At 40.4% G+C, this 21,518-nt stretch overlaps 1 protein-coding gene across 1 annotated transcript in view; it reads left to right on the top strand.

The window, feature by feature from the left end:
- The window catches only part of TESK2 (testis-specific kinase 2), a 91,376-nt gene that overhangs the window by 55,979 nt on the left and 13,879 nt on the right, over nucleotides 1–21,518 (top strand). Inside the window, exons 5-8 of the mRNA XM_015408291.1 lie at nucleotides 1,224–1,370; nucleotides 14,927–15,009; nucleotides 16,821–16,896; nucleotides 18,561–18,644. Of these exons, the coding sequence (XP_015263777.1) occupies nucleotides 1,224–1,370; nucleotides 14,927–15,009; nucleotides 16,821–16,896; nucleotides 18,561–18,644 (390 nt within the window). The remainder of the gene's footprint in view (nucleotides 1–1,223; nucleotides 1,371–14,926; nucleotides 15,010–16,820; nucleotides 16,897–18,560; nucleotides 18,645–21,518) is intronic.

Raw genomic sequence — 21,518 nt, 5'->3', positions numbered from 1 at the left:
CCATAAGTGAAGAACTGTTATACTTCAGTGAAGTAGCCTTGAACTTTTGTGGCATATATGAGAAATTTCAACAGGCTCCTGAAACTTGGGATAAGTAGCTTAGCATCCAACCAAAGAAAATGTTTTGATACCTTTTAGTTCCTTGAGCATATTGGACAAGTACAAAACGACATATTTGAATTCTGGGGCAGACTCAGAGGCCAGAATGGCCCTGGAAAAGGGGCTACCCCTAAGTTCCCCCCCATCCTATCCCCCTGATGGAGGAAGAAGAGCTGGAAGCAAGGAGGTACTGTGAAGCCCTCCTTTCTTGCCCAGCTAGCCCCAGTTGGTACCTTTCCCATGCTATGCATAATTTGCCATACTAGAAACATCTTTTGTGTGCCATTTAGTGGATTAAACTGGCAACCCCAGTGTGTGTGTGTGGGGGGGGGAGCTAAAGAAAGGTGTCTCCCAGGCCTTTAGGCAACTGGGAAAAATCTTGGTGGCCATAATGGCCAATCTGCCCCTGATTACAGTTCAGTGGATTGTATGAATATTGGACTATTGATTTACGTTAATGCAATGGCACTTGGATATTCAGATCTTTCATCTGAATTCAGATCTGCTATACTTCTTTGATCTGAATATGTTAAATGAGAAGTGTAAATACAGTGATAATGTTGGGTACTTATGCTAACTAAATCTGAATTTCCTGATATTTCTTTGTATTTTTCGTGTGTGTGTGTGTACATGTGAATCTGTGTGCACCTGGAAGTCATGGTGATCTCTGGTAACTGACCCCCTACTGGTGGCCTGGAGGATATTCAGAGAGGTGGCTGAATAAAGCCTGCCCCCTCCTCCCGACTGCTGGTATTCCAAGGAGGTCTCCCATCCAAGTACTTGCCAGAGTTGACCCTGCTTAGCTTCCAAGATCTGACAAGATCGGGCTTGCCTGGGCTATCCAGGTCAGGGCTGAATTTTCTGATTCTTGAAGTTTAGCAGGTTTGACTATTGAGAGCACATTGTCCATTTCTGAAAGCTGGACTGATGGATGTATTTTGTTACCATCTGCAATGCTGAGCAGTCTTTGATGACTTCCAGACAAGCTAGATGAGGATACAAAGAAGTCATTAACATTAACATCCATCCCCATTTGAAATCTGGCAGTACTTCTCTAGAACTGCCTCGTTTTGAACTGTGAACAGTCTTAACTGTTTTTTAAAAATGTGATGTTTTGTCCCCAGTACATCAACTGTGGTAACCTGGAACAGCTGTTAGACAGTAACCAGCATCTGCCCTGGACAGTGAGAGTGAAACTGGCACTGGACCTTGCTCTGGGACTAAGTTACCTTCACTATAAAGGCATTTTTCATCGGGATCTGACATCCAAGGTACTGTGTTTCCGTGTCAATTGAAATAGTTTCACAATAGGTCTGTTAGTTTCTGGATAGCAAGTGTTCTCGGATAGTTTCTCTTTCCCCCTTTCAATGCCTGAAATGTTAAAACTGTTACGTAAAATGTCACTTAAGGGATTGTGAGAAACAGTGAAGCATAGTTTAGTGGATTAAACTTTCCCAGAAAAAAAAATCATGTTGGACAGTTTATGCAGATATGAGAAGAAACTAACCTGAATTAGAGGTCACTAGTAAATGAGTTAGGGGTATGTTTCTGGGAAGATGTTTGCACAACTCAGACTTGTTTAATTTGTTCACAGCAAGTTATCCCAGCCTTTATGCATCCAATTCTAGAGAGTGAAAGCTAGCAAAACATTTTGGAATTGCAGGCATTGTCTCTGTGTTTCAGCTGTCTTTCCTAAAGATTTTATTTTGTATTTATGCGTGCCTACCATAATTTGAAATGGATTAGCATTGTCCCGGGGCTGCTGCAGAGTGGCATTGAGCTGATAATGGGTTCCCTTGGTGGAGTGTTCAGCTGATAGGTAAAACAGTGCTGCAAGCTGCTTTTTAAGAATTATTGTCATTGCTATTTAATATTGTAGCTAGTCATGAAAATCCTTTACGTAGCCTTATTAATAAATATTACCAAAATGTTTGAGCTTTGCACAGTAGGAAAGTGCTGGGGGGAGGGGGAGCATCTAAGCTGCCTGTAGTATTTGGGTAACCTACTGCGGTGTCACTAGTTCATAAAAGAAGTTACCATTAAAATGTCTAGTCATCTTTTTGTCATAGCTGATTATTCTCCTTTGTTGTAGTTTTTCCAGATTTTTTTTTTTTAATAATCCCCCTAGGGGGAGTTTTTTAATTTATTTTTTCAACACTACAAACTATAACTGAAAAAAGGGAAAGGGGAACTACATCTAAGGAAAAAGAAAAGATACCCACTAATAACTAAAAACCCAAGAATAAGAGATCATTACAACCGCTTATATCAATGTTAATCTAACATGCTGATAATACATTGAATATGGTCAGTTATGCTAAGTTGTATAACTTTTTAATCATTATATCTGTTTAATGAAACCCCCAGAGCATCCCACAATTTTTGTAAAATTTTCAGGCACAATTCAGTCCTTCAGCCTTTATTTTTTAAAATCTTTTCTAATCCTCAATTTATATGAAATTTTGGGGACAGCCGCCCCCTTTTCGGAGGGAGAGTCCTTGTCAGAAGACACCGAGTCCAATTCGCCATCAGATTTACTTTCTTCTCCTTCCTTCTTGTCTTCAGCTGGTTCCCCCAGCTGTGCTCTCAAAAACACCCGTGCTTTAAGAACAGAGTCAATCTTTTCTTTTTTATCGTGGAGTTTGAAAATGACGCGTTCTGGAATTAACCATCTATATCCGATGCTATTTGTTTGTAGAAAAAGGATTAATTCTTTGTATTTCTTTCTCTTCTGTCTTATATCAAATGGAATGTCTTTTAAAATCCTGATATTTTTGTGCCCGATTTTCAAGGGTGTTCCCATAGTTACCTTCAAGATAGTGTCTCTCACATGTCTCTTCGAGACTCTTACTATTATTTCCCCTGGCAGATTATTCTTCTTAATGTATGAGGAATAGGACCTGTAGACCACATCCATCTCGCTGTGAAGATATTCCGCTTTCCAATCTGTCATTGGGGCTATTGCTTCACTCAGCAGTTGCTTCAGATTCTCTCCTTTTGATTCCTGGACCCCTTGAAACCGTAGGACCAGATTTGCTTTTTCCATTTGTAACTGTAAAAGTTGTGTTTCTCCCATTGCCTGTTTCATTTCCAGCTTTTGCACCTTTTTCTTAATTTTTTTAGTATCAGCGTCCATTTCCTTCACCTTCTCAGCTATTTGCTCCGTTGCTTTTAAGGATTTAGTCAATTGTAGCTGCTGTGAAGCCAAGCTCTGGCCTATTGTTGACAATTGTTGCTTGATATTAGTCATCTTGTCCAGCAGAGGGTGCAAGGAATCTGCCAGCATTTTGGAAAGCTCAGTGGTCTCTTCCGTTCGAGGACAGCCCACTAGTTTCGCTTTCACAAGTTTGTCTTTATCTGGTTTCTTCCCCGCCATCTTTTTGGATTGTTTACTTTCTTTAAAAGTTGCCAAAGTCTCTGAAATTCACCCCTACGCTTAGCTGCGCTCTGGTAAGTCTCTTAAAACAGATTTAAATGCTTGCTCTTCCACTCCCCCCCTCTTTATTCCGTATTTCGCTTGTGCGCTTGGGAGTGGCCCCTCCCCCGCTCGCTTTTTACCGCTTCGTAAGGGGGGTAGCTTTCTTTTTAACTTCTCATGCTCGCTTCCACCCGACTCACTGTTTATTGTCGGCCATCCGGCCTCGCTCGGCAATCGTTTCTTTCACTTGATCTCCCACGCTTGTCCCGGTTGGCGGCACTAAGTCCATGTGGACACTCAGCAGCAGGACCGTCAGGGCGGAGGAGCGCCTCAATTCTCTGGCATCGCCCCAGCGAAGAGGTCGCCCCTCAAAAGCCCCCTGGCTAGGAGCCTTTCACCAAGGCTCCCGGGGGGGGGTTGTGACCTGTCATGCTCCCTCCTACATGCGGGTGTGCAGATTGCAATTCCGGAGGTCCGGGAGATGCATCTGCCTGCGCGTTGCCATAAACCGGAAGGACGTTTTTCCAGATTTCTTTGTACCAGTTTTGTAATTGGATTGTGAAACTTATTTAAAACAGAGGCCAAATGCTATAATTTATGTATTTATGTATTTATTTAGGAATCGCCCCACCCCTGCTATTGCAGGGCTCTGGGCAATGTACAATCAGAGATAAAACAAGATAAAATTAATTAAAATCTTAGTACAATATTAAAAACAAACAGATGGCAAATAAGCAATCCTCCTTCCACCACCGGCTACTTCATGGACAAGGAGGGCAAAATAGATATAAACAAGTGGAGACCTGCAAGAAACTTGCGGGATGGTTATCTCATTCGTCACACCTTTGCTTCCTCTCCTCACCCCTAGGTTAGTGGTCCATCTAGTCCAACATCTGACATAAGAACATAAGCGGGCCCCCACTATAGTAGACTAGTGGTCCATCTAGTCCAGCATCTGACATAAAAACATAAGCGGGGCCCCACTATAGTAGACTAGTGGTCCATCTAGTCCAACATCTGACATAAGAACATAAGCAGCCCCCCACTGTAGTAGACTATTGGTCCATCTAATCCAACATCTGACATAAGAACATAAGCGGGCTCCCACTATTGTACACTAGTGGTCCATCTAGTCCAGCATCCTATTTTACACAGTGGCTGTCTACCAGTTGCCCTGGGGGCCCAGTGAACACTGGAGACCCTCATCACCTACATTACTTGCTACTTCCATATCAAATTGGTGGTGATTACAGTACCCATTTTGTCATGTGAGAGGAGGTGTAAGAATTTGAATTTTAGTTTTGGTTTGATTTGACCTGCACATCACAATTTGATTTTTTTAAAATTCCAATTATTATATGTATTTCTGGTTTTATACCCCCTCAGTTTACAGATCATTAAATTATATGTGTACTATCTCTCAAAACTCCTAGGGACAATCACCTGAAAGCATTAATTTCAATTCTGAAACAGCCAATCTTGATATGTTCCAGTTGGCTTTTTGGTATTTTAACTGATGTGAACGGAACTATAGTAACATGCCTGAATATAAGGGAATCACTTCACTCTGAGTAATTTACCCTCTGTAACGTACCAAAAATCAAAGACTGAAAAAGCTATAACTAGTGGATTTTCTGTTGAAAAAAGCTATAGTGGATATCTGAAAAGGCTACAGCTAGTAAATATCTGTTCTTTATGGGAAAGAAGGAAAAGTAAACCCTGCACTTCCTTCGTAGGATTACACAGTGCAAAGCAGATGTTAAGCTCTTCTAACACACAAAAGGAGATTTATCTGCTCTCACATCTGTTTATGTATAAACACTTATTAACCCTTTAGAGATCACCTTGCCTTTCTTTATGGGTCTGTTGTCAAAGATAAGTCTATTCAGCTTAAGCCACAGCTTTGGCTGAGTAAACTTCCAGATGTAGGAATGTATTTCTTACTGGGAGGACTCTACAGAGTAAAAGAGGAGAGCGCAAAAGTGGGCTTGAAGCTCAACATCAAAAAAACTAAGATCATGGCATCCGGCCCCATCACTCCTTGGCAAATAGAAGGGGAAGTCGTGGAAGTAGTGACAGACTTCACGTTCCTGGGATCCCAGATCACCGCAGACTGTGACAGCAGCCATGAAATTAAAAGACGCCTGCTCCTTGGGAGGAAAGCGATGGCGAACCTAAACAGCATGATAAAAAGTAGAGACATCTCCCTGCCAACAAAAGTCCGCATGGTCAAAGCAATGGTATTCCCAGTAGTCATGTAGGGCTACGAGAGTTGGACTATAAGGAAGACCGAGCACCGAAGAATAGATTCTTTTGAACTGTGGTGCTGGAGAAGACTCTTGAGAGTCCCTTGGACTGCAAGAAGATCAAATCAGTCAATCCTAAAAGAAATCAACCCTGACTGTTCCCTGGAAGGCCAGATAATGAAACTGAAGCTCAAATACTTTGGCCACCAAATGAGAAGGGAGCACTCACTGGAGAAGACCCTGATGCTGGGAAAGATTGAAGGTCAAAGAAGACGGGGACGGCAAAGGATGAGATGGTTAGACAGTGTCATCGATGCAACGAACATGAAATTGAGCAAACTTCAGAGGACAGCGGAAGACAGGAGGGCCTGGCGGGAGCTGGTCCATGGGGTTGCGAAGAGTCGGGCTCGACTGTGCGACTGAACAACAACAACCTGTTGTATTTCTACCCAGTGCATTTGAAGCTTATTGTGTCCCGCTTGCTTCCTGCACCCCGCCATTTGTTTAGCTTGCTGCTCCCTGCACCCTTATTAGCTTCAGTAACTCTTCCATGACGCCTCAAAAACATCTTTCACATGGGAAGTGTCCTTGAAGTAGAGTCTGTGCCTGGCTAGTTGTTGACCGTATATCTTTCATAGTCTTTGTAGTAATGCTGACGTCTATGAATGGAATGTTAGGGTTGTACCTATACGTGGCTTTCCCACCTTTGCACCCCAGTCCTGACAAAGCGTTTGAACCCATAGCATCTCATATCTCTAAATAAAACATTCACTGAAGAAAGTGTGTGTGGAGAGTGATTTGACTGGGAACCTGACAAGGTTGCCTTCTGGCTCTAGGATTTAGAGGTTTAGTGCCTCTGAATGTGGAGGTTCCGCTCAGCCACCATGGCTAGTAGCCATTGATAGACCTATCCCCCATGAATATATCTAATCCCCTTTTAAAGCAGTTTATTCCTGTGGCCATCACTACATCCTCTGGCAGTGAATTCCACATTTTAATCACTCTCCGTGTAAAGAAATATTTCCTTTTGTCTGTCCTGAATCTACTGCCCATCAGCTTCATTGGATGGCCTCGAATTCTTGTATTTTGGGAGAGGGAGAAAAAATTCTCTTTGTGAACTCTCTCTACCCCATGCATAATTTTATAAACCTCTATCATGTCCTCCCTTGGTCATCTGTTTTCTAAACTGAAAAGTCCCAGACTTTTCAGCCTTTTCTCATAGGGAAGGTGCTTCAACCTCCTAATCATGTTGGTTTGCCCTATTCTGTACTTTTTCCATTTCTGCAATGACTTTGAGTTACAGTGACCAGGATTGTATACAGTATTCCAAATGAGGTCACACCATAGATTTATACAGGGGCATTACAATATTGGCTGTTTTATTCTTAATCCCTTTTCCTAATAATCCATAACATAGAGTTTGCCTTTTTCACTGCTGCAGCACACTGTTGACACTTTCACTGAGCTATATACTACGACTCCAAGGTCTTTTTCCCTCTCAGTCTCAGCAAGTTCAGACCCCATTAGCCTATACTTGAAGGTGGGATTTTTTGTCCCAATGTGCATCACTTTATACTTAACAACATTGGAATTCATTTGCCACATTGTTGCTCACTCACCCAGTTTGTGGAGATCCTCTTGGAGCTCTTCACAGTCAGCGTTGGTTTTTACCATCCTGGATAATTTTGTGTTATCTGCAAACGTGGCCACTACACTACTCACACCCATTTCCAGATGATTTATGAATAAATTAAATGGTACCAGCCCCAGTACTGATCCTTATGGGACCCCACTGCTGACTTCTCTCCATTGTGAGAACTGTCCAGTTATTCCTACTCTTTGCTTCCTGTCATTTAACTAATTTTTAATCCATAAGAGAACCTGTCATCCCATGATTGCAAAGTTTACTCAGGAGTCTTTGGTTAGGTATCTTGTCAAAAGCCTTTTGAAAGTCCAAGTGTATAATGTCTACTGAGTAACCGTTGTCTATATGCTTGTTCACTTTCTCAAATCCAAAAGGTTGGTGAAGCAGGACTTTCTTTGCAGAAGCCATGCTGATTTTCCCTCAGCACACTTTGTTCCTCTGTGTACCTAATAATTTCATCTTTGATTAGATTTTCTGCTTATTTGCCTGGGACAGACATTAGGCTGACTGGCCTGTAATTTCCTGGTTTCCCTCTGGACCCCTTTTTAAAAATTGGTGTAACATTTGCTAGTCTCCGGTCTTCTGGTACAGTGGCTGAATTTAATAGTAGGTTACATATACAGGTTAGTAGATCAACTATCTAACATTTGAGTTCCCTAAGAACTTTCGAGTATATGTCATCAGGATCTGGAGACTTATCAGTTTTTAATTTCCCCAATAGGTCTAGAACTTCATCTCTTGTCAACTAAATTTGATCCAGTTCTTCAGACTCCCTTCCTGAAAATAGTGGCTGTGGCATTCGTACATGCTCCGCACTTTTCACAATGAACGCATAAGCAAAAAATTCATTGAGCTTTTCTGTCATTTCCCCATCTTCCTTTAGCAATCCCTTTATTCCTTTGTCATCCAAAGGTCCAACTGCTTCTCTGTCTGGTTTCCTGCTCCGGATAGATTTTTAAAAATGTTTGTTGTCAATGCTCAATGGGCATTAAGGTTCTTTGACTTGTGTGGCCAGCCAATAAACTACACAGTGAAAACAAGCATCCAAGCAGTAAAGGGTAATAACAGGATTTTATTTGAATAAGGAACATCCTACAGCTGAATTCAGCCTGGGTGTTCAACGAGCAAATGCAGTAAGCAGACTTATATACTCTTCTTGCTCCTCTTCACTTTACATCATCACTGACATCACGTAGACATGCTTAGTTCAGTTTTCTTTGTCTAGTCAGTCATCAATCACATATTTGGCACACAGGATGGTAGCTGGCTGAATTTCCCACTCCTACAACACAGGTGCAGGTCATTATTTCTAATTTATAGCTTTGTTTACTCCTTTTTGGCAGTACTCCCAGACTCTTGTTACCTCTGACTGAACTTTCAGACTGGGTTCATTCTCTTTTCCCCCCCCCAAGTTTATTTAAAGTTTTTTCAGCATACATTATATCTGCGAGTTACATTTTTCATACTTGTGAGTCATTCATAATTCATTATCTAGCCATACATAGAATCTTTTCCATCTTTTTTCAAAGGTGTCTTTACTATTGCCTTTCAATGTCAAACTTAATTTGTCCATTTCAACCACTGATAACATTTTGTCAACTACTTCTTTTCTAGAGGGTAAATCTTCTTGTTCCCATTTACTGGCTAATAACAATCTAGCTGTCGTAAGCAAATATACAATTACATATTTATTTGTTTTAACATATGTTTCTGGGAGCATGTTTAATAAAACTATCTCAGGTACAAAGGGAACCGGCTCTCCTATTATATCATTTAACATCCTAAATATTTTCTTCCAGTATCTCTGTACCTTCTCACACTTCTACCACATAAGTATAAAGGTTCCAACATTCTTTTTACATTTCCAACAGTTTTTATTGGAGGTAGTATAGCATTTTGAGATTTTTTCCGGTGTCCAATGCCACCTGTAGAACATTTTGTAAATGTTCTCTTTATACGATATGGCGCGCATAAACTTTATTGAGTTCAATGTTTTTTCCCATTGTTCTGTCTCTAAAGTATAGTCTATATCCTTAGACCAGGCAAGCATTGTTCTCTTAATATCCCCGTCAGCTAAGTAGTCGGACATTAATAATTTATACAGCTTTTGAACCAATTTATTGCTTGAGGATAGCCATATTCTGTCCAGATCATTTTTCTCACTATAGAAACCCCTTTTTTGGTCTGAATTATATCTTGAGTTTAATTGTATGGTGTCCCACCAAGTGTGTTTCATTTTTTGCTTATCTAGTTGGCCAACCAACCGACCAACCAATTAACCGACCAACTGACCAACCAGACTGGGTTCATTCTCAATACTACATTCTGTCAGTTCATTTACAAAATTCTACAAACTTAGTTCTTCTTTACACTTAATACATGCATATAAAAGTATCTTAAAGCATTTTATAAATTTATTTTCACTAATAAGTACACAAAATATGAAAACATATATTTTCAATGACATTCTAAAGTATTACTTTTTATATGAATTCTTGTAGTATTTTAAAATACCTGGTGGCATGAAGCTTTTATCGATACATTAAATCTCTTTTTTTAGTTTTTATTTTGGCTTGTCAGAATATTTTACAGAATTATTTTTGATTATTTCATGATGCTTGTTCAGCTAAAATTGAAGTTTATACTTTGTAAAACACATAGTTCAGTTCAGCCTGTAGGAGACACTGTTCTTCAATACAAATTCTGTACCTTTAATTGATTTCTCTAATTGGTGCTAAGAGTCATGATCCCTTTTAATTGGCAGATGTGCATGATTTAATTACTTTTGGTTCTTGGCTGAACTCAATAGCTGGTTCCTCCCTGAAACTTCAAAAGACACATTTCAGAACACTTCTTCTCATTAGCCTTTTCAACTTAGTTTCTTTCTACTTATTCATGATTTATGTTTTTATGTCCACACACACCTGGCACAGCTCTTGACCATTTTCCAACTCTTTTTCGTTAGCTCTTTAACTTTGGCTTTAAGCACAATTCTTAAAACATTTCTCTTTAGGCAAGCATCCCTCTTTGTTTTAAACTAACAGAACTTAGAATTGTTGAAGCTTTTTACAAACATCTTATACATTAACTTGTTTTAAACATAAAATGAAGTTCTAAAACCCACAAAGGGATTTCTTCTTTTACAATACATAATAACATTATTTTATTTTAATTAGACTCTTCCTTTTGAAATAGAAAAGGAAACAATTGGCAGTGATTGCAAGCCTTCTTAATTAGCATTACTAGCAAACAAAGCTTTGTTTTAACTATTCAAAATGTAAAGTATTTTCCTTTTTTAAAATAATACAATACATATATAGATATTCAATCCAAGCATCTAATACATTGAATATGTTAAACATGATCTGTGTCTCATTTAACCATAAGTTCTCATTGAGAGCTGCTTCACACAGGGCAAAAACTGTTTCTAAACTTTTCACCTGGTTGGCAAATTTGTGCCAAGTTATTCTGACTGAAATTGGCAAAATAAGCAGAACATCTGCACTTCAAAGGACACATTATTTGAAGTAGCAGGACTATAAATCTAGGACTCTCTACAGGTCTTCAAAGTTGGCTAAATTAATAGGCAAAACACCTACATTCCCTATCAAAAGGTTACATCACAAACACTCCTTTTCTTCCATTAAAACAAGCTAAAAACATGTTAATTAAAAATGATTGAACTCATTTGGTGTTATACAACACTGTCTAGTGTTCTAAAACAGGATCTTAACTTTCCAGGAGAAGCCCAAAGAATTCTATCCCAAAGGTTTCTATAAGACAGCAATAATCAATTAAAAAAACATTTTAACCTGGGCATACTCTACATGTTTATTGCTTGTTTTGATATTTTTAGTAACCCACTCCTCAAAATCTCTTTTTGCATGCTTAATTATTGACTTACATTTATTTTGCCAGAGCCTGTGGTCACTTCTGTTCAATTCATTGGGGTAGACCTTCCACTTTTAAAAAGAAGCCTCTTTACTTTTATAGCTTCCTTGACTTGCATTGTTAACCATGCAGACCTCCTTTTAGACTTGGCAGTGCCTTTCCTAATCTGGGGAATGCATTCTATCTGGGCTTCAGTTAGTGTGGTTTTAAATCGCTTCCAAGCATCTTCTAGGGATTTGACTCTCTTGTGTTTCCCTTTCAGCTTCCTTTTAACAATTCCCTCCATTTTTGTAAAGTTCCCTCTTATGAAATCAAATTATTCAGTTTTGGACTTTAGGAATAACTTTCCATTGACCTGAATGCTGAACCTAATAGCATTCTGGTCACTGTTTCCAACTGATGCAACAACCTCTGCATCACTCACCACATCTTGAGACCCGCTCAGAACCAAGTCCAAGATGTTCTGTTTCAGTGTAAGAACCTATTAATCATGTCCAGCCTACCTTGCAGAGTTGTAAAATGAGGTAGTCTGTTAGTGCAGCCCTGATCTCTTTAAAAAGTGTTGTTGTCTAGGACTCAATCCCTATCATGTTAATATTTGTTGGAGGCTGGGAGATGACAGAAAGTACTCTGTTCCTTCAGATACCTTTCCTTTACTAAATAAACATTTTTTCATTGGATACGAAATTTCAAATTAAATGTTTAAATTAAAATCTGAAACTGAAAACCTGTTCAAGAGACAGCAGATATCCAGAGCAAACATTACTATTGGTCATCATCCAGACTGGCTTATGTTTACCAAAACCCTAAGGATTTTCTGTGGAGGCCCAGTCAGTATAGTATTAATAACACTCAAATAAATAATAAATACCTACAGTTACCCACAGTGTTAGACTTGTCAGAGCACCAGTAACATTTTTGAAAGTATTTGACATGCTACACTTTAACCACCTGGTGGTACTCAACATATTGCTGTGAAAATTATTTCCTACAGTACTTTGCAAGGTAGCTCCAAAGATCTTTAATTTAAGCATAGTGAGTTAACTATAGGTAGTTAACTAATTGGTAACTATATAGTTGCTTACCATACATAAAAGCACATACATATGATGTATGAAGATCAGGAACGCAGCAAGATGGAAATCCTAAACACACTTCCTAGGAGTCAGTCATAAAAATGAATAGGGCTTACTTCCTAATAAACACATTTCAGGGGTCTTACCTGTAGGAGTGAGCATTGCAGGATTATGGGGCGCTTAGTACTGTATTAAATACTTGCAGAACCACAGTTTGGTGTAGTGGTTAAGTGCGCAGTTTGGTGTAGTAGTTAAGTGCGCAGACTCTAATCTGGGAGAACCGGGTTTGATTCCCCACTCCTCCACTTGCACCTGCTGATGTGACCTTGGGTCAGTCACAAGCTCTGGCACAGCTATTCCTGAAAGAGCAGTTTCTGTCAGAGCTCTCTCAGCCGCACCTACCTCACAGGGTGTGTCTGTTGTGGGGAGGGGAAGGGTAAGCCGCTCTGAGACTCCTTTGGGTAGTGAAGGGCAGGGTATAAATCCATTCTCCTCCTCCTCTTCTTCTTCTACTTTCAGCAGATTGCAGAAGAGCAGTGCTATAAGCAATGTGAAGGGATTGTAGGGCGGATAGGACCATTGTGCTCTCTGGCAGCTGGCAGTAGTTTGGCAGTAAATGGAGCTGGGAGGGACTGCTACCAGATGATTCTACTGGGCAACTTTGCCCTGGCTCCATTGAAATGAGAGCTTGCAGAAAAGCAGATTCTGTACTTCAAACACTCCCAGGAGTTGTACAGAACACTGAATATGTGGAATGACTATTTATGTTGTGACTTAATTGATTGGTCTTCTGTATTTTTAAAAGTGGCCCTTGTGGGAGGGAATGATTTTCATCTAAGTATTTTAAGGCTGTTTGGCATCTGTTTTACTAGGGAGGGACAGTTAGTAGAACACAAGGGAGGTTAGGAAATGTGATGTTCACTTGAATTTCGCCATATATCTGTTTACAGAATGTAAGGCAAAGTTTTAAAAAATGCTTTCCTGCTCTTCTAAATCTCAGTGAAAACAGTTCTTAATCTGGACTTGTTTCTGTTGCTGTGTTTGTAAATCAAACCATGGTGTAATGTGCTAGTGCAGGAAAGCAAGCAAAGTAATATAAATTATCAGTGATGGTTGTTTTTAAATATGCTATAGTGAAAGGGTGCTTTCCTTCCCCAGCTTCAGAGCCTTAATCTGTAAAAATGGAGTTATATTTTTAAAGGTGGTTAAGTAGCTGGGAAAAAAATGGCCATTTGAAAGTACCAAATGTGAGGGAGAAAAATCTTTGCCTTATAAAATGTCCATTGCTCACTTCTCCAAGTGTGCTGAATTTTCCTCATGGTTTTAGCATTGCAGTATGATTAATATTATCCCTCTAGGGTTTAGCTGCATTTTGCAGTGAACAAATATTTAACCACAAGCAAGCTGAATGAATGCATTCTTTGACTAGAGATAACAAAGACCGTAATTGAGCAGCTTTACTGTGTATTGGGTCGGCCTGATTCAGTTAACCTTGTGTAAATTTATAAATCCCAATTTGAACCATGTACACTATAGTTAAAAGTTAAAACAAATAATACTCAGAACTTAGGAATCTGACAATCATCTGTATGCATATTCATGAGAAATGTGCATTAAAGCTTTGATGTATTTTCCTTCTCCCCTGCTTTCACTTGCAATATGTAAAGTAGTTGAAGTTTTTCTGATACTGCAGGGTGTCACTCTAGAGAAGCTCACGAGTCACTGTTGCCTTCTGTTAACACATGCTTACCATTGCTCTTTGAGCACAAAAATACATCATTTCATTGGGTTTGATCCCAACTAGTGTTTCCATGGGCCCAAGGACTTTCCACTTACAGAGTGCAATTTTCCTATTTCTCCCTTCCTGTGGCAGCCCAAAACCCTGTTTCAGTGGGGCTTTACATATTTTCTTTATTTCTACTAAGGATTGTTTGTAAACATCCTTGTTATGCATATTGCAAAATCTCCCCAGTCTAGATTCAGCCGGCCTTAGCTGGGAGGGCGGGGTAGAAATCCAATAAATAAAAATAAATAAATATGAATGTTGATTTGGAAATAAGTCTTGCTGAATTGGATCTCCCATTATCTTTTATTTTGTTTTGAAACTTTTTATTTTGTTTTGAAATTGCATCACAACTCTAATGAAAATGGTATGCCTGCTCTCTTGAATGCCTGCTGCCAGTCACACATCTCCTACATCTCATCTAGTTGTGCCAGTGCAGTGTCATCCTAAGCAGAATTGGGTGTTTCTATGACCATTGAAGTCAGTGAGCTTCAAAGGGTGTAAAATTGCTTTAGTATTGCACCATCGGTCTCTGTAGTTTTCCAGAATGATCTCTGCTCGTAAGTAGTTATACAGGTAACTTCATTGTAATTGGGATTAGGAAGCAAACTCTCTTGTCCAGTCAGATCCTCTGATGAACCTGACTAATGACCAACTGCACAAAAAGACTGATGTTATTTTGGATAAAATGCATCTCCTATGCAGGTGGAAAGGTGTCTTTTTTAAAAACATGAGCAATATTAATAATTCTCCTCTTCTTTAATTCAGAATTGTTTAATAAAGCATGATGAGAATGGATATTCTGCTATAGTTGGTGACTTTGGGTTAGCAGAGAAAATCCCTGACTTCAGGTAAGTTGTTAATTTTGATTATCTCTAGACATTCCAGTCTCTTTGTTGCAATCATAAGCCAAATAGTTGTGAAGCATGGATAAATGCTTTCTGAGATGTGGCACGGAACTTAGAGGGTAGGGAAGGAATCATGATTATTTCTGGGTTAACAAATCTCAAGCCTCTCAACTCTAAATTTGCAGAAGACTCTCAAAATCTTATTGGTGGAGGTTGACCAAAGAACTACTGTATCTGTTGCTAAGTTTCTGTTCTCTGCAGTGAAAATATATGATGTCCTGTGTGTAATCTATTCTGATTCTAATCCTTGAACTGTAAAATATACTAGGCTGAGATTTCATGTAGGTAGGTTGTTAGACAGACATAGTGACACAGCATGATTAACTTCTAAAAAGAAAAGTGGTCTGAACTGGCAGCCATCTCCTTATTCCCAGTGCCTAAAGGAATGCAATCTGTGTGCTCAGGTGTACATTTCTTTACCTGCAAAGACACAAAGGGAGGACAAGTTTTGGAATGTTGATAGACAACAGTTTCTTGACTGTAGAAGGCTTTCTATGGATATCACTGTGTATTGCTCTCTGCTCTGAAAAATTTCTTGCTAGCTTCCAGTTTTCATATTTAAAAGTTATTTCAAACTAATTTTACAGTATTACATAAACTACTTTGAGTATGTGGTGGTGGGGTGCTCTAAAAATGCAATTACTATTAGAATTACTATTGAAATTTAGATCACAAACATGCTCCAAATTTGTCTGGAAATCAGTATAGCCCTTTCTCCATAATAGTCTTTTAACCATTTGGTTGAGATCAATCCAGAACTGAACTAGAATAGCTCGGGTCTTAACTGAAATAGAAATGAACTACAAAATGGGGAGGAGCCATGTATCAGAGCATCTGCTTGGCATGTCGAAGGCCCCAGGTTCAATCCCCAAAATCTCCAGTTAAAAGGACCAGGTAGTAGGGTAAGTAAAAGACCTCTACCTGAGACCCTGAAGAGCTGCTGACCTCCTCCTGAGAGCAGCTGCCAGTCTGAGTAGACAGTACTGACCTTGATGGACCAGTGGTCTGATAAAGTATTAGATAGCTTCACATGTATAGATTTGACTCAAGTCAGGCTTTTGTCATATACCAACCAAGCACTTGCAAAAGTAGGATTTGAAAGAGACGCCTTCTATCATGCTCCCTAAGTAGAATTCTTTTCAGACTTGTCTATGGGAAAAAATGTAAAACGTCAAAGAGACCCTGTATGGTGGATGGGGAGACCTGAGTTCATGCCGCCAAGCTGCCATGAAGCTCATTAGGACATTGGGCTGGCCTCCCTTTTCCTAAGCTACCTTAAATTTGTTGTGAGGATAAAAATTGGGAACATAGAAACATGTATTCCACCATGAGCTCCTTGAAGGAAGGACAAGATGAAAGAAGTAATAGATGGTTAGGTAGAAGATTGTCCTGAGAGAGCTTGTTCCGGGTAGGGCTCATCTTTGTGAGATCCCATACATATGGTTTAAATTGTTGTTGTATTTATATTTATGCATGTTTTGGTCTTATTGTTGTGCCCTGTGTATACTTGTAAACAACTTTGAGTCACTTCGTGGAGAAATAAAGAAAATTGCAGCAACCTGTCTGCTTTGGATGTCATCTCTATCTTCTCCAGCTCTTTCTGTTGTCCAGAAGAGTGGAGTCGGTATGAATGGCAGGAGAACAGCTTACTTTGTGTCCCATTGTGAAAGCTATGTTACTTGTGAAGTGCTTATGAAATCCTTTTTTAAAAAATTTACCTGCTTCTAACCATCTGCTCCTTAAAATGTGTAAAGTGAGAAGCTGCCTGTGGTGGGCTCGCCTTATTGGATGGCACCTGAAGTGCTAAGAGATGAGCCTTACAATGAAAAGGTTGGTGCACTTTAAACAAAATCAAATACTAAATGTGATCTAACTGTTGCCCTGGGGATTAACTTATGTATATAGCTTTAAACTTCTCTGACATGATTGCTGTTCATCAGAGATTAGCTGAAGTAGTACTGTTTTTAAAAAAATCAAGCAAGATCAGTCTCTCTTCTGAATGTGATGCCAGCATTCCGTACCTTACTAGATATATCAGTTAAGTGATATACATCCCACAGGAGAGGATTTTTGGTGGGGCCATTGAGAAATCCCTTTCCTGTGAACTTGCCTGGTGAACATCAGGAATTAGCAAGACACAGAGTAGAGCTTTGAAAGTTAAAACCAGCACTTTAAATTGGAGCCAGAAACTAATCAGGAGCTAGAAATTTGAATTAAAACTGGTGTAATGTCCTAACTTACTCTGGTCAACAAGTTTGCAGCCACATACCTGAAGTTTTGAGAAACTTCGCACGTCTGTCTTGTTTAGGTTCAACCTGAATCTGTTTACCCTCACTGCTGATTCTGGGCACTGGTTAAGCCGGTTCATAGCCCCTGTGGGATCTGATGGAAAAGAGAAAGACTGGATGTCACCCTGATCCTAGTGACTGCACCACAAACCACTTAATGACCTCTCCCAGTGGTTTCATATGCATGTTAAATCCATACAGTTGAGCATACACTACTGATGCTTCCACTTAAGCACATAAAAATTTAGTATTCCTAAAAATCTAGTGATCTCTATTCTTTCAATAACAAAATCTCTAAATTCCAGTGGAAACAAAAGATGCCGGACAACGAGGGGCCTGATGGCGACTTCCGCAGCCTTCATGGCTTTAGCCCTCGCCCCGGGGTCTTGCTAGAGCTCGTTGCATTGACTTCGCAATGGGCTTGGCGGCTAGTATAAAAATAAAACATACTGCATGTCTTGGCCCAGAGGATACTTTGAAGATCTTTTTTTTTTTAAACGTAATTTTATCCCTAAATCCAAAGTAATACTCAAATTCATATTTGCTTTACTGGAGGTGTAGTCAATCTAATGCCATACTGTGACCCATTGAACTCCCTCTTCTCTTAACTAATATGTACATTGCATTTATTTCATCTCATTGCACCTAGTACATTGTACTAAATTAGATGGTATCTTGTCTTATCCCAAGGGCTGCCCCTTTTTAATAGGAGTTCACATTCTAGTGATACGATATACTGGTATATCTGTTGAGTAAACTTTGAACAGCTATAGGCTCTGAAACTTGTTCATCCTTTGTGAAGTAGTGCTTTTCTCCAGCCCTAGATAAACCTGATAGTTGCAGTTTGATGAATTATTCCTTCAGACGAGTTCTCTCCTAATCTGTAATGCAGCATTTTTCTGGCTTTGACATGAGTGGAGGGTGGAAGAGGCAAAGAACAAACATACACTGCTGTGAAATATTATTTAAGATATCCATCCAATGAGTTTGCGGTCATGGTGCTTCTTTGGGAAAAGTTCTGGGTTTGTATTTGCTTGAGTTCTAGAACAGTGGCAAATGATGGGTGGTAAGAACTTTAAATGCCATAGAGATGTGACAAAAAAAGGTTCTTTTGTGGAATATGAAGGAAACAATGGCAGATAAGGCAGCAGAGGAATTCCTATAATTAAACTGTGGCTTTTTTCTTTCCCTCTCACCCCTTCTCAGGCGGATGTCTTCTCATATGGGATCATTCTTTGCGAGATTATAGCCAGGATCCAGGCAGACCCAGACTATCTCCCTCGCACAGAGGTGAGCAGTCAAAAAGGACTGGCCAGGGACGAATGCTCAAGAGTTTCACTGGGTCATTAGTAATTTCCACACTTGTCTGAACACAGTGTTCATTCTGTGCTGTTGCTACAGGCAAGGAGTGACAATTATTTCCCCCTCCCTCTTATTTTCGACTGCAGAGTTACAATTTGCAGCTGAGTGTTACACCAGTCATGAGCTTTGTGGATTGGTCTCTGACTGGCACCATATGGAGCAGGTTACTTCTGCAACCCTATCCAGTGAAAGGATTGTTTTTTTCCTTCCAAGACAACTAAATTCTGAAACTGATGAGCCAGCTCTTTATCCCAAACCCCATTTGAGCATTCTCTTGGGCATTCAGGGTACAACTGTTTTGTTTATCTGTGTTGGTCCCCATTTTAAATCAACAACACCCTCTCTATTTCAGACTAAAAATGTAGGCCAAACTTGTTTGATTTTAACAAGTGTCTTGAAGTTAGGTCTCGCTTGAGAGATTTCTGCTGTTATATAATCTTCATGTCTTCCTAGTACCAATATGATTTTTTTTCCTGGGAGAGTGCAAAACATGCACTGAACTGGGTGGCAAGTATTGTTAGACACATGATCTTAAAACTATCTTTAAGGGATTTCATAACTGGTTCGAAGCAAAGTTATTTTAAAACTATGCTCCCAGAAAGATCGTGATGCAAGTCAAGGGTTTCCTGTTCCACCAAGAAGTGGCTATACGTTTATTTCCACATTTTAAGCTGCTTATGGCCAAACACTGCAGTTAAGAGAACTGGGAATGTGAGCAGCACTTCCTGACCATTCATCTCACACCAGGCTTCCTGGTGCAACTAGACAAAGCTATAAGGTATTATACAGTATATCTCACTGCTCTAATATATTGGACTGCATTAGCAGACCAAAGCCCTGGAAGTCTATATACTGTTGCACTGAAACTGTAACCTTATAGAGGGTCTCTCTCTCATTTTAGCTCTGCATAATTAGAAAGAGAACAATGTGAAAATAGCAACAACAGGTTGGCACTGTGCTTCCTAAATGTATACGATTGGGTATCCCAGCACAGGCACAAAGGCATGTTCTCTCCCATGGTGGCTCAGGGCTGGATGCCAGCACAGCAGCAGTACTTTCTGTTGCTGCATCACAGTTTCTTTCTCCCCCTCCTCTGTACCATGGGTAGCAAAGGGGAAATTGTTTAGGCTAGTGGCAGTATCTTTTTTATATTCTTTTGTATGACAATCCTATGGACCATTTTAATCCCTAGGAGCCCTAGAGGCAAATGCAGTGTTGTGTTGGCAGAAGAATATAGAATGTTGCTGAAATGGAGTACATGCTTCATCTAAAGCAGTACTGGAACCATAGGGTTGGGTCGTATGACATGCAAGCATATCTTTCCCTGCAACAGGCCCATAGCCAGGATTTTTAAATGGGGGGGGGCTTTAAATAAGTCATGGGGCACCCCACACACACTCCTGCACACACCCACCCCGAAAAGGAGCACCTGGGTTGGATGGGAAGTCTTGGCGGTAAGTCAGGGGGGCGGGCCCCAAGATGCCCCACTGTAGCTACGGGCCTGCCCTGCAATCCCCTTTCCCTATTAGCTCCTTTTGACTCTCAGAATGCTGAAGTCAAGAGTTTAGGGACCTATGTGGAAAAAAACCCACATGGGATGGCGGGACTGCAGTGATGAGGGGGGAGCTGGGTAAAATCCCCTCTTCTAACTCTGCTTCCAGCTCTATGTTCATTGATGCAAAATGTTTCATTGGGGTACGAGGCAGAGAAGTGCAGTTTTTCTCATTTACTCCTCCTCAGTGCAGCTGTGTATGTTGCAGAGCCCCTTATTCACATGACTGCCCCAGCTCTGGCATCAGCTTTTCACTGGTTAAAGGGGCTTCTGGCAGAGGGGAAATGCAGACAAGATCTGCATGAACAAGTGCCTTTTGTTTGTACTTCACAGAATCCATCCCATTGTAACAGAAACTAATCCTGAGGATAGGACTAGCTCAGGCAAGCTAAATTCTTATTTAATATATATACCCTGCTTTTCTTCTTGGTGGCTTACAAATAATACTTAAAATATTACAAATTAAAACCAAATGAACTGTTAAAACCCAAATGCTTTCCTCCCCACAAGAAGATGTCTGCTGTTGAAGAGGAAGGGAGCAACATGGCCCAAAATGTACTGTGACCATGATGGGAGGGCCTTCAAAGATGTACCAAGTGCCTGGTACATACAAGCAGTACTGGGGACATGTAGCGATGGGTCAGCAGCACTGCTCTACCTCATTGTTCAGACAAAAGACTTACAAATTGAACCTAGAGGAAAGTCTGAAAAAAACCAGCAGTCTTCCATATTTACTTAGGAAGCTTGAGTCATCTTTGATCTATAGTTTTAACCTAATATGGTATGTGCTAGCATGGAGGGTAACCTGTAGGTGTATCTTGCTGGTGTAGAGCAGAGGTCATTTCGGGGGGGATCGCGGGGGATCGCAGTTCCCCTGGGTGAGGTACGGGGGCGGGGCACATGATGAAGCCCTGCCCCCTGCTTCCGACCGCTCCGCTTCCGGCCCTCATTCAGCCAGGAGGAGGCAGGAGAAGAGGGAGGGTAAGTTGCTTCCTCTCTGCCTCTCCCCACCCCTGCCTGCCTGGGGCCAGGGAGGGCCTTCGCGGGGCTTCCTTGCACTCCCGCCGGCCTTGCAGGTCCACCGCCGGGCCTCTGATGTCAGGGGGTGTGGCATATGCTAATGAGTTATGCTAATGAGTTCCCCTAGCTCTTTTTCTACGAAACGACCCCTGGTGTCGAGAAATGTTTTCCTTACATTTACTATTTTGCCTTCATGATTTTCTTGCTTCCTTGTCTAGTACACACTCTTT

The sequence above is a fragment of the Gekko japonicus genome, unplaced genomic scaffold (assembly GCF_001447785.1).
Source record: "Gekko japonicus isolate JY-2015 unplaced genomic scaffold, Gekko_japonicus_V1.1 scaffold258, whole genome shotgun sequence".
In the NCBI taxonomy this organism is placed as follows: domain Eukaryota; kingdom Metazoa; phylum Chordata; class Lepidosauria; order Squamata; family Gekkonidae; genus Gekko; species Gekko japonicus.
The sequence above is the reverse complement of the archived record's forward strand: the minus strand, read 5'-3'. Positions and strand labels throughout refer to the sequence as shown.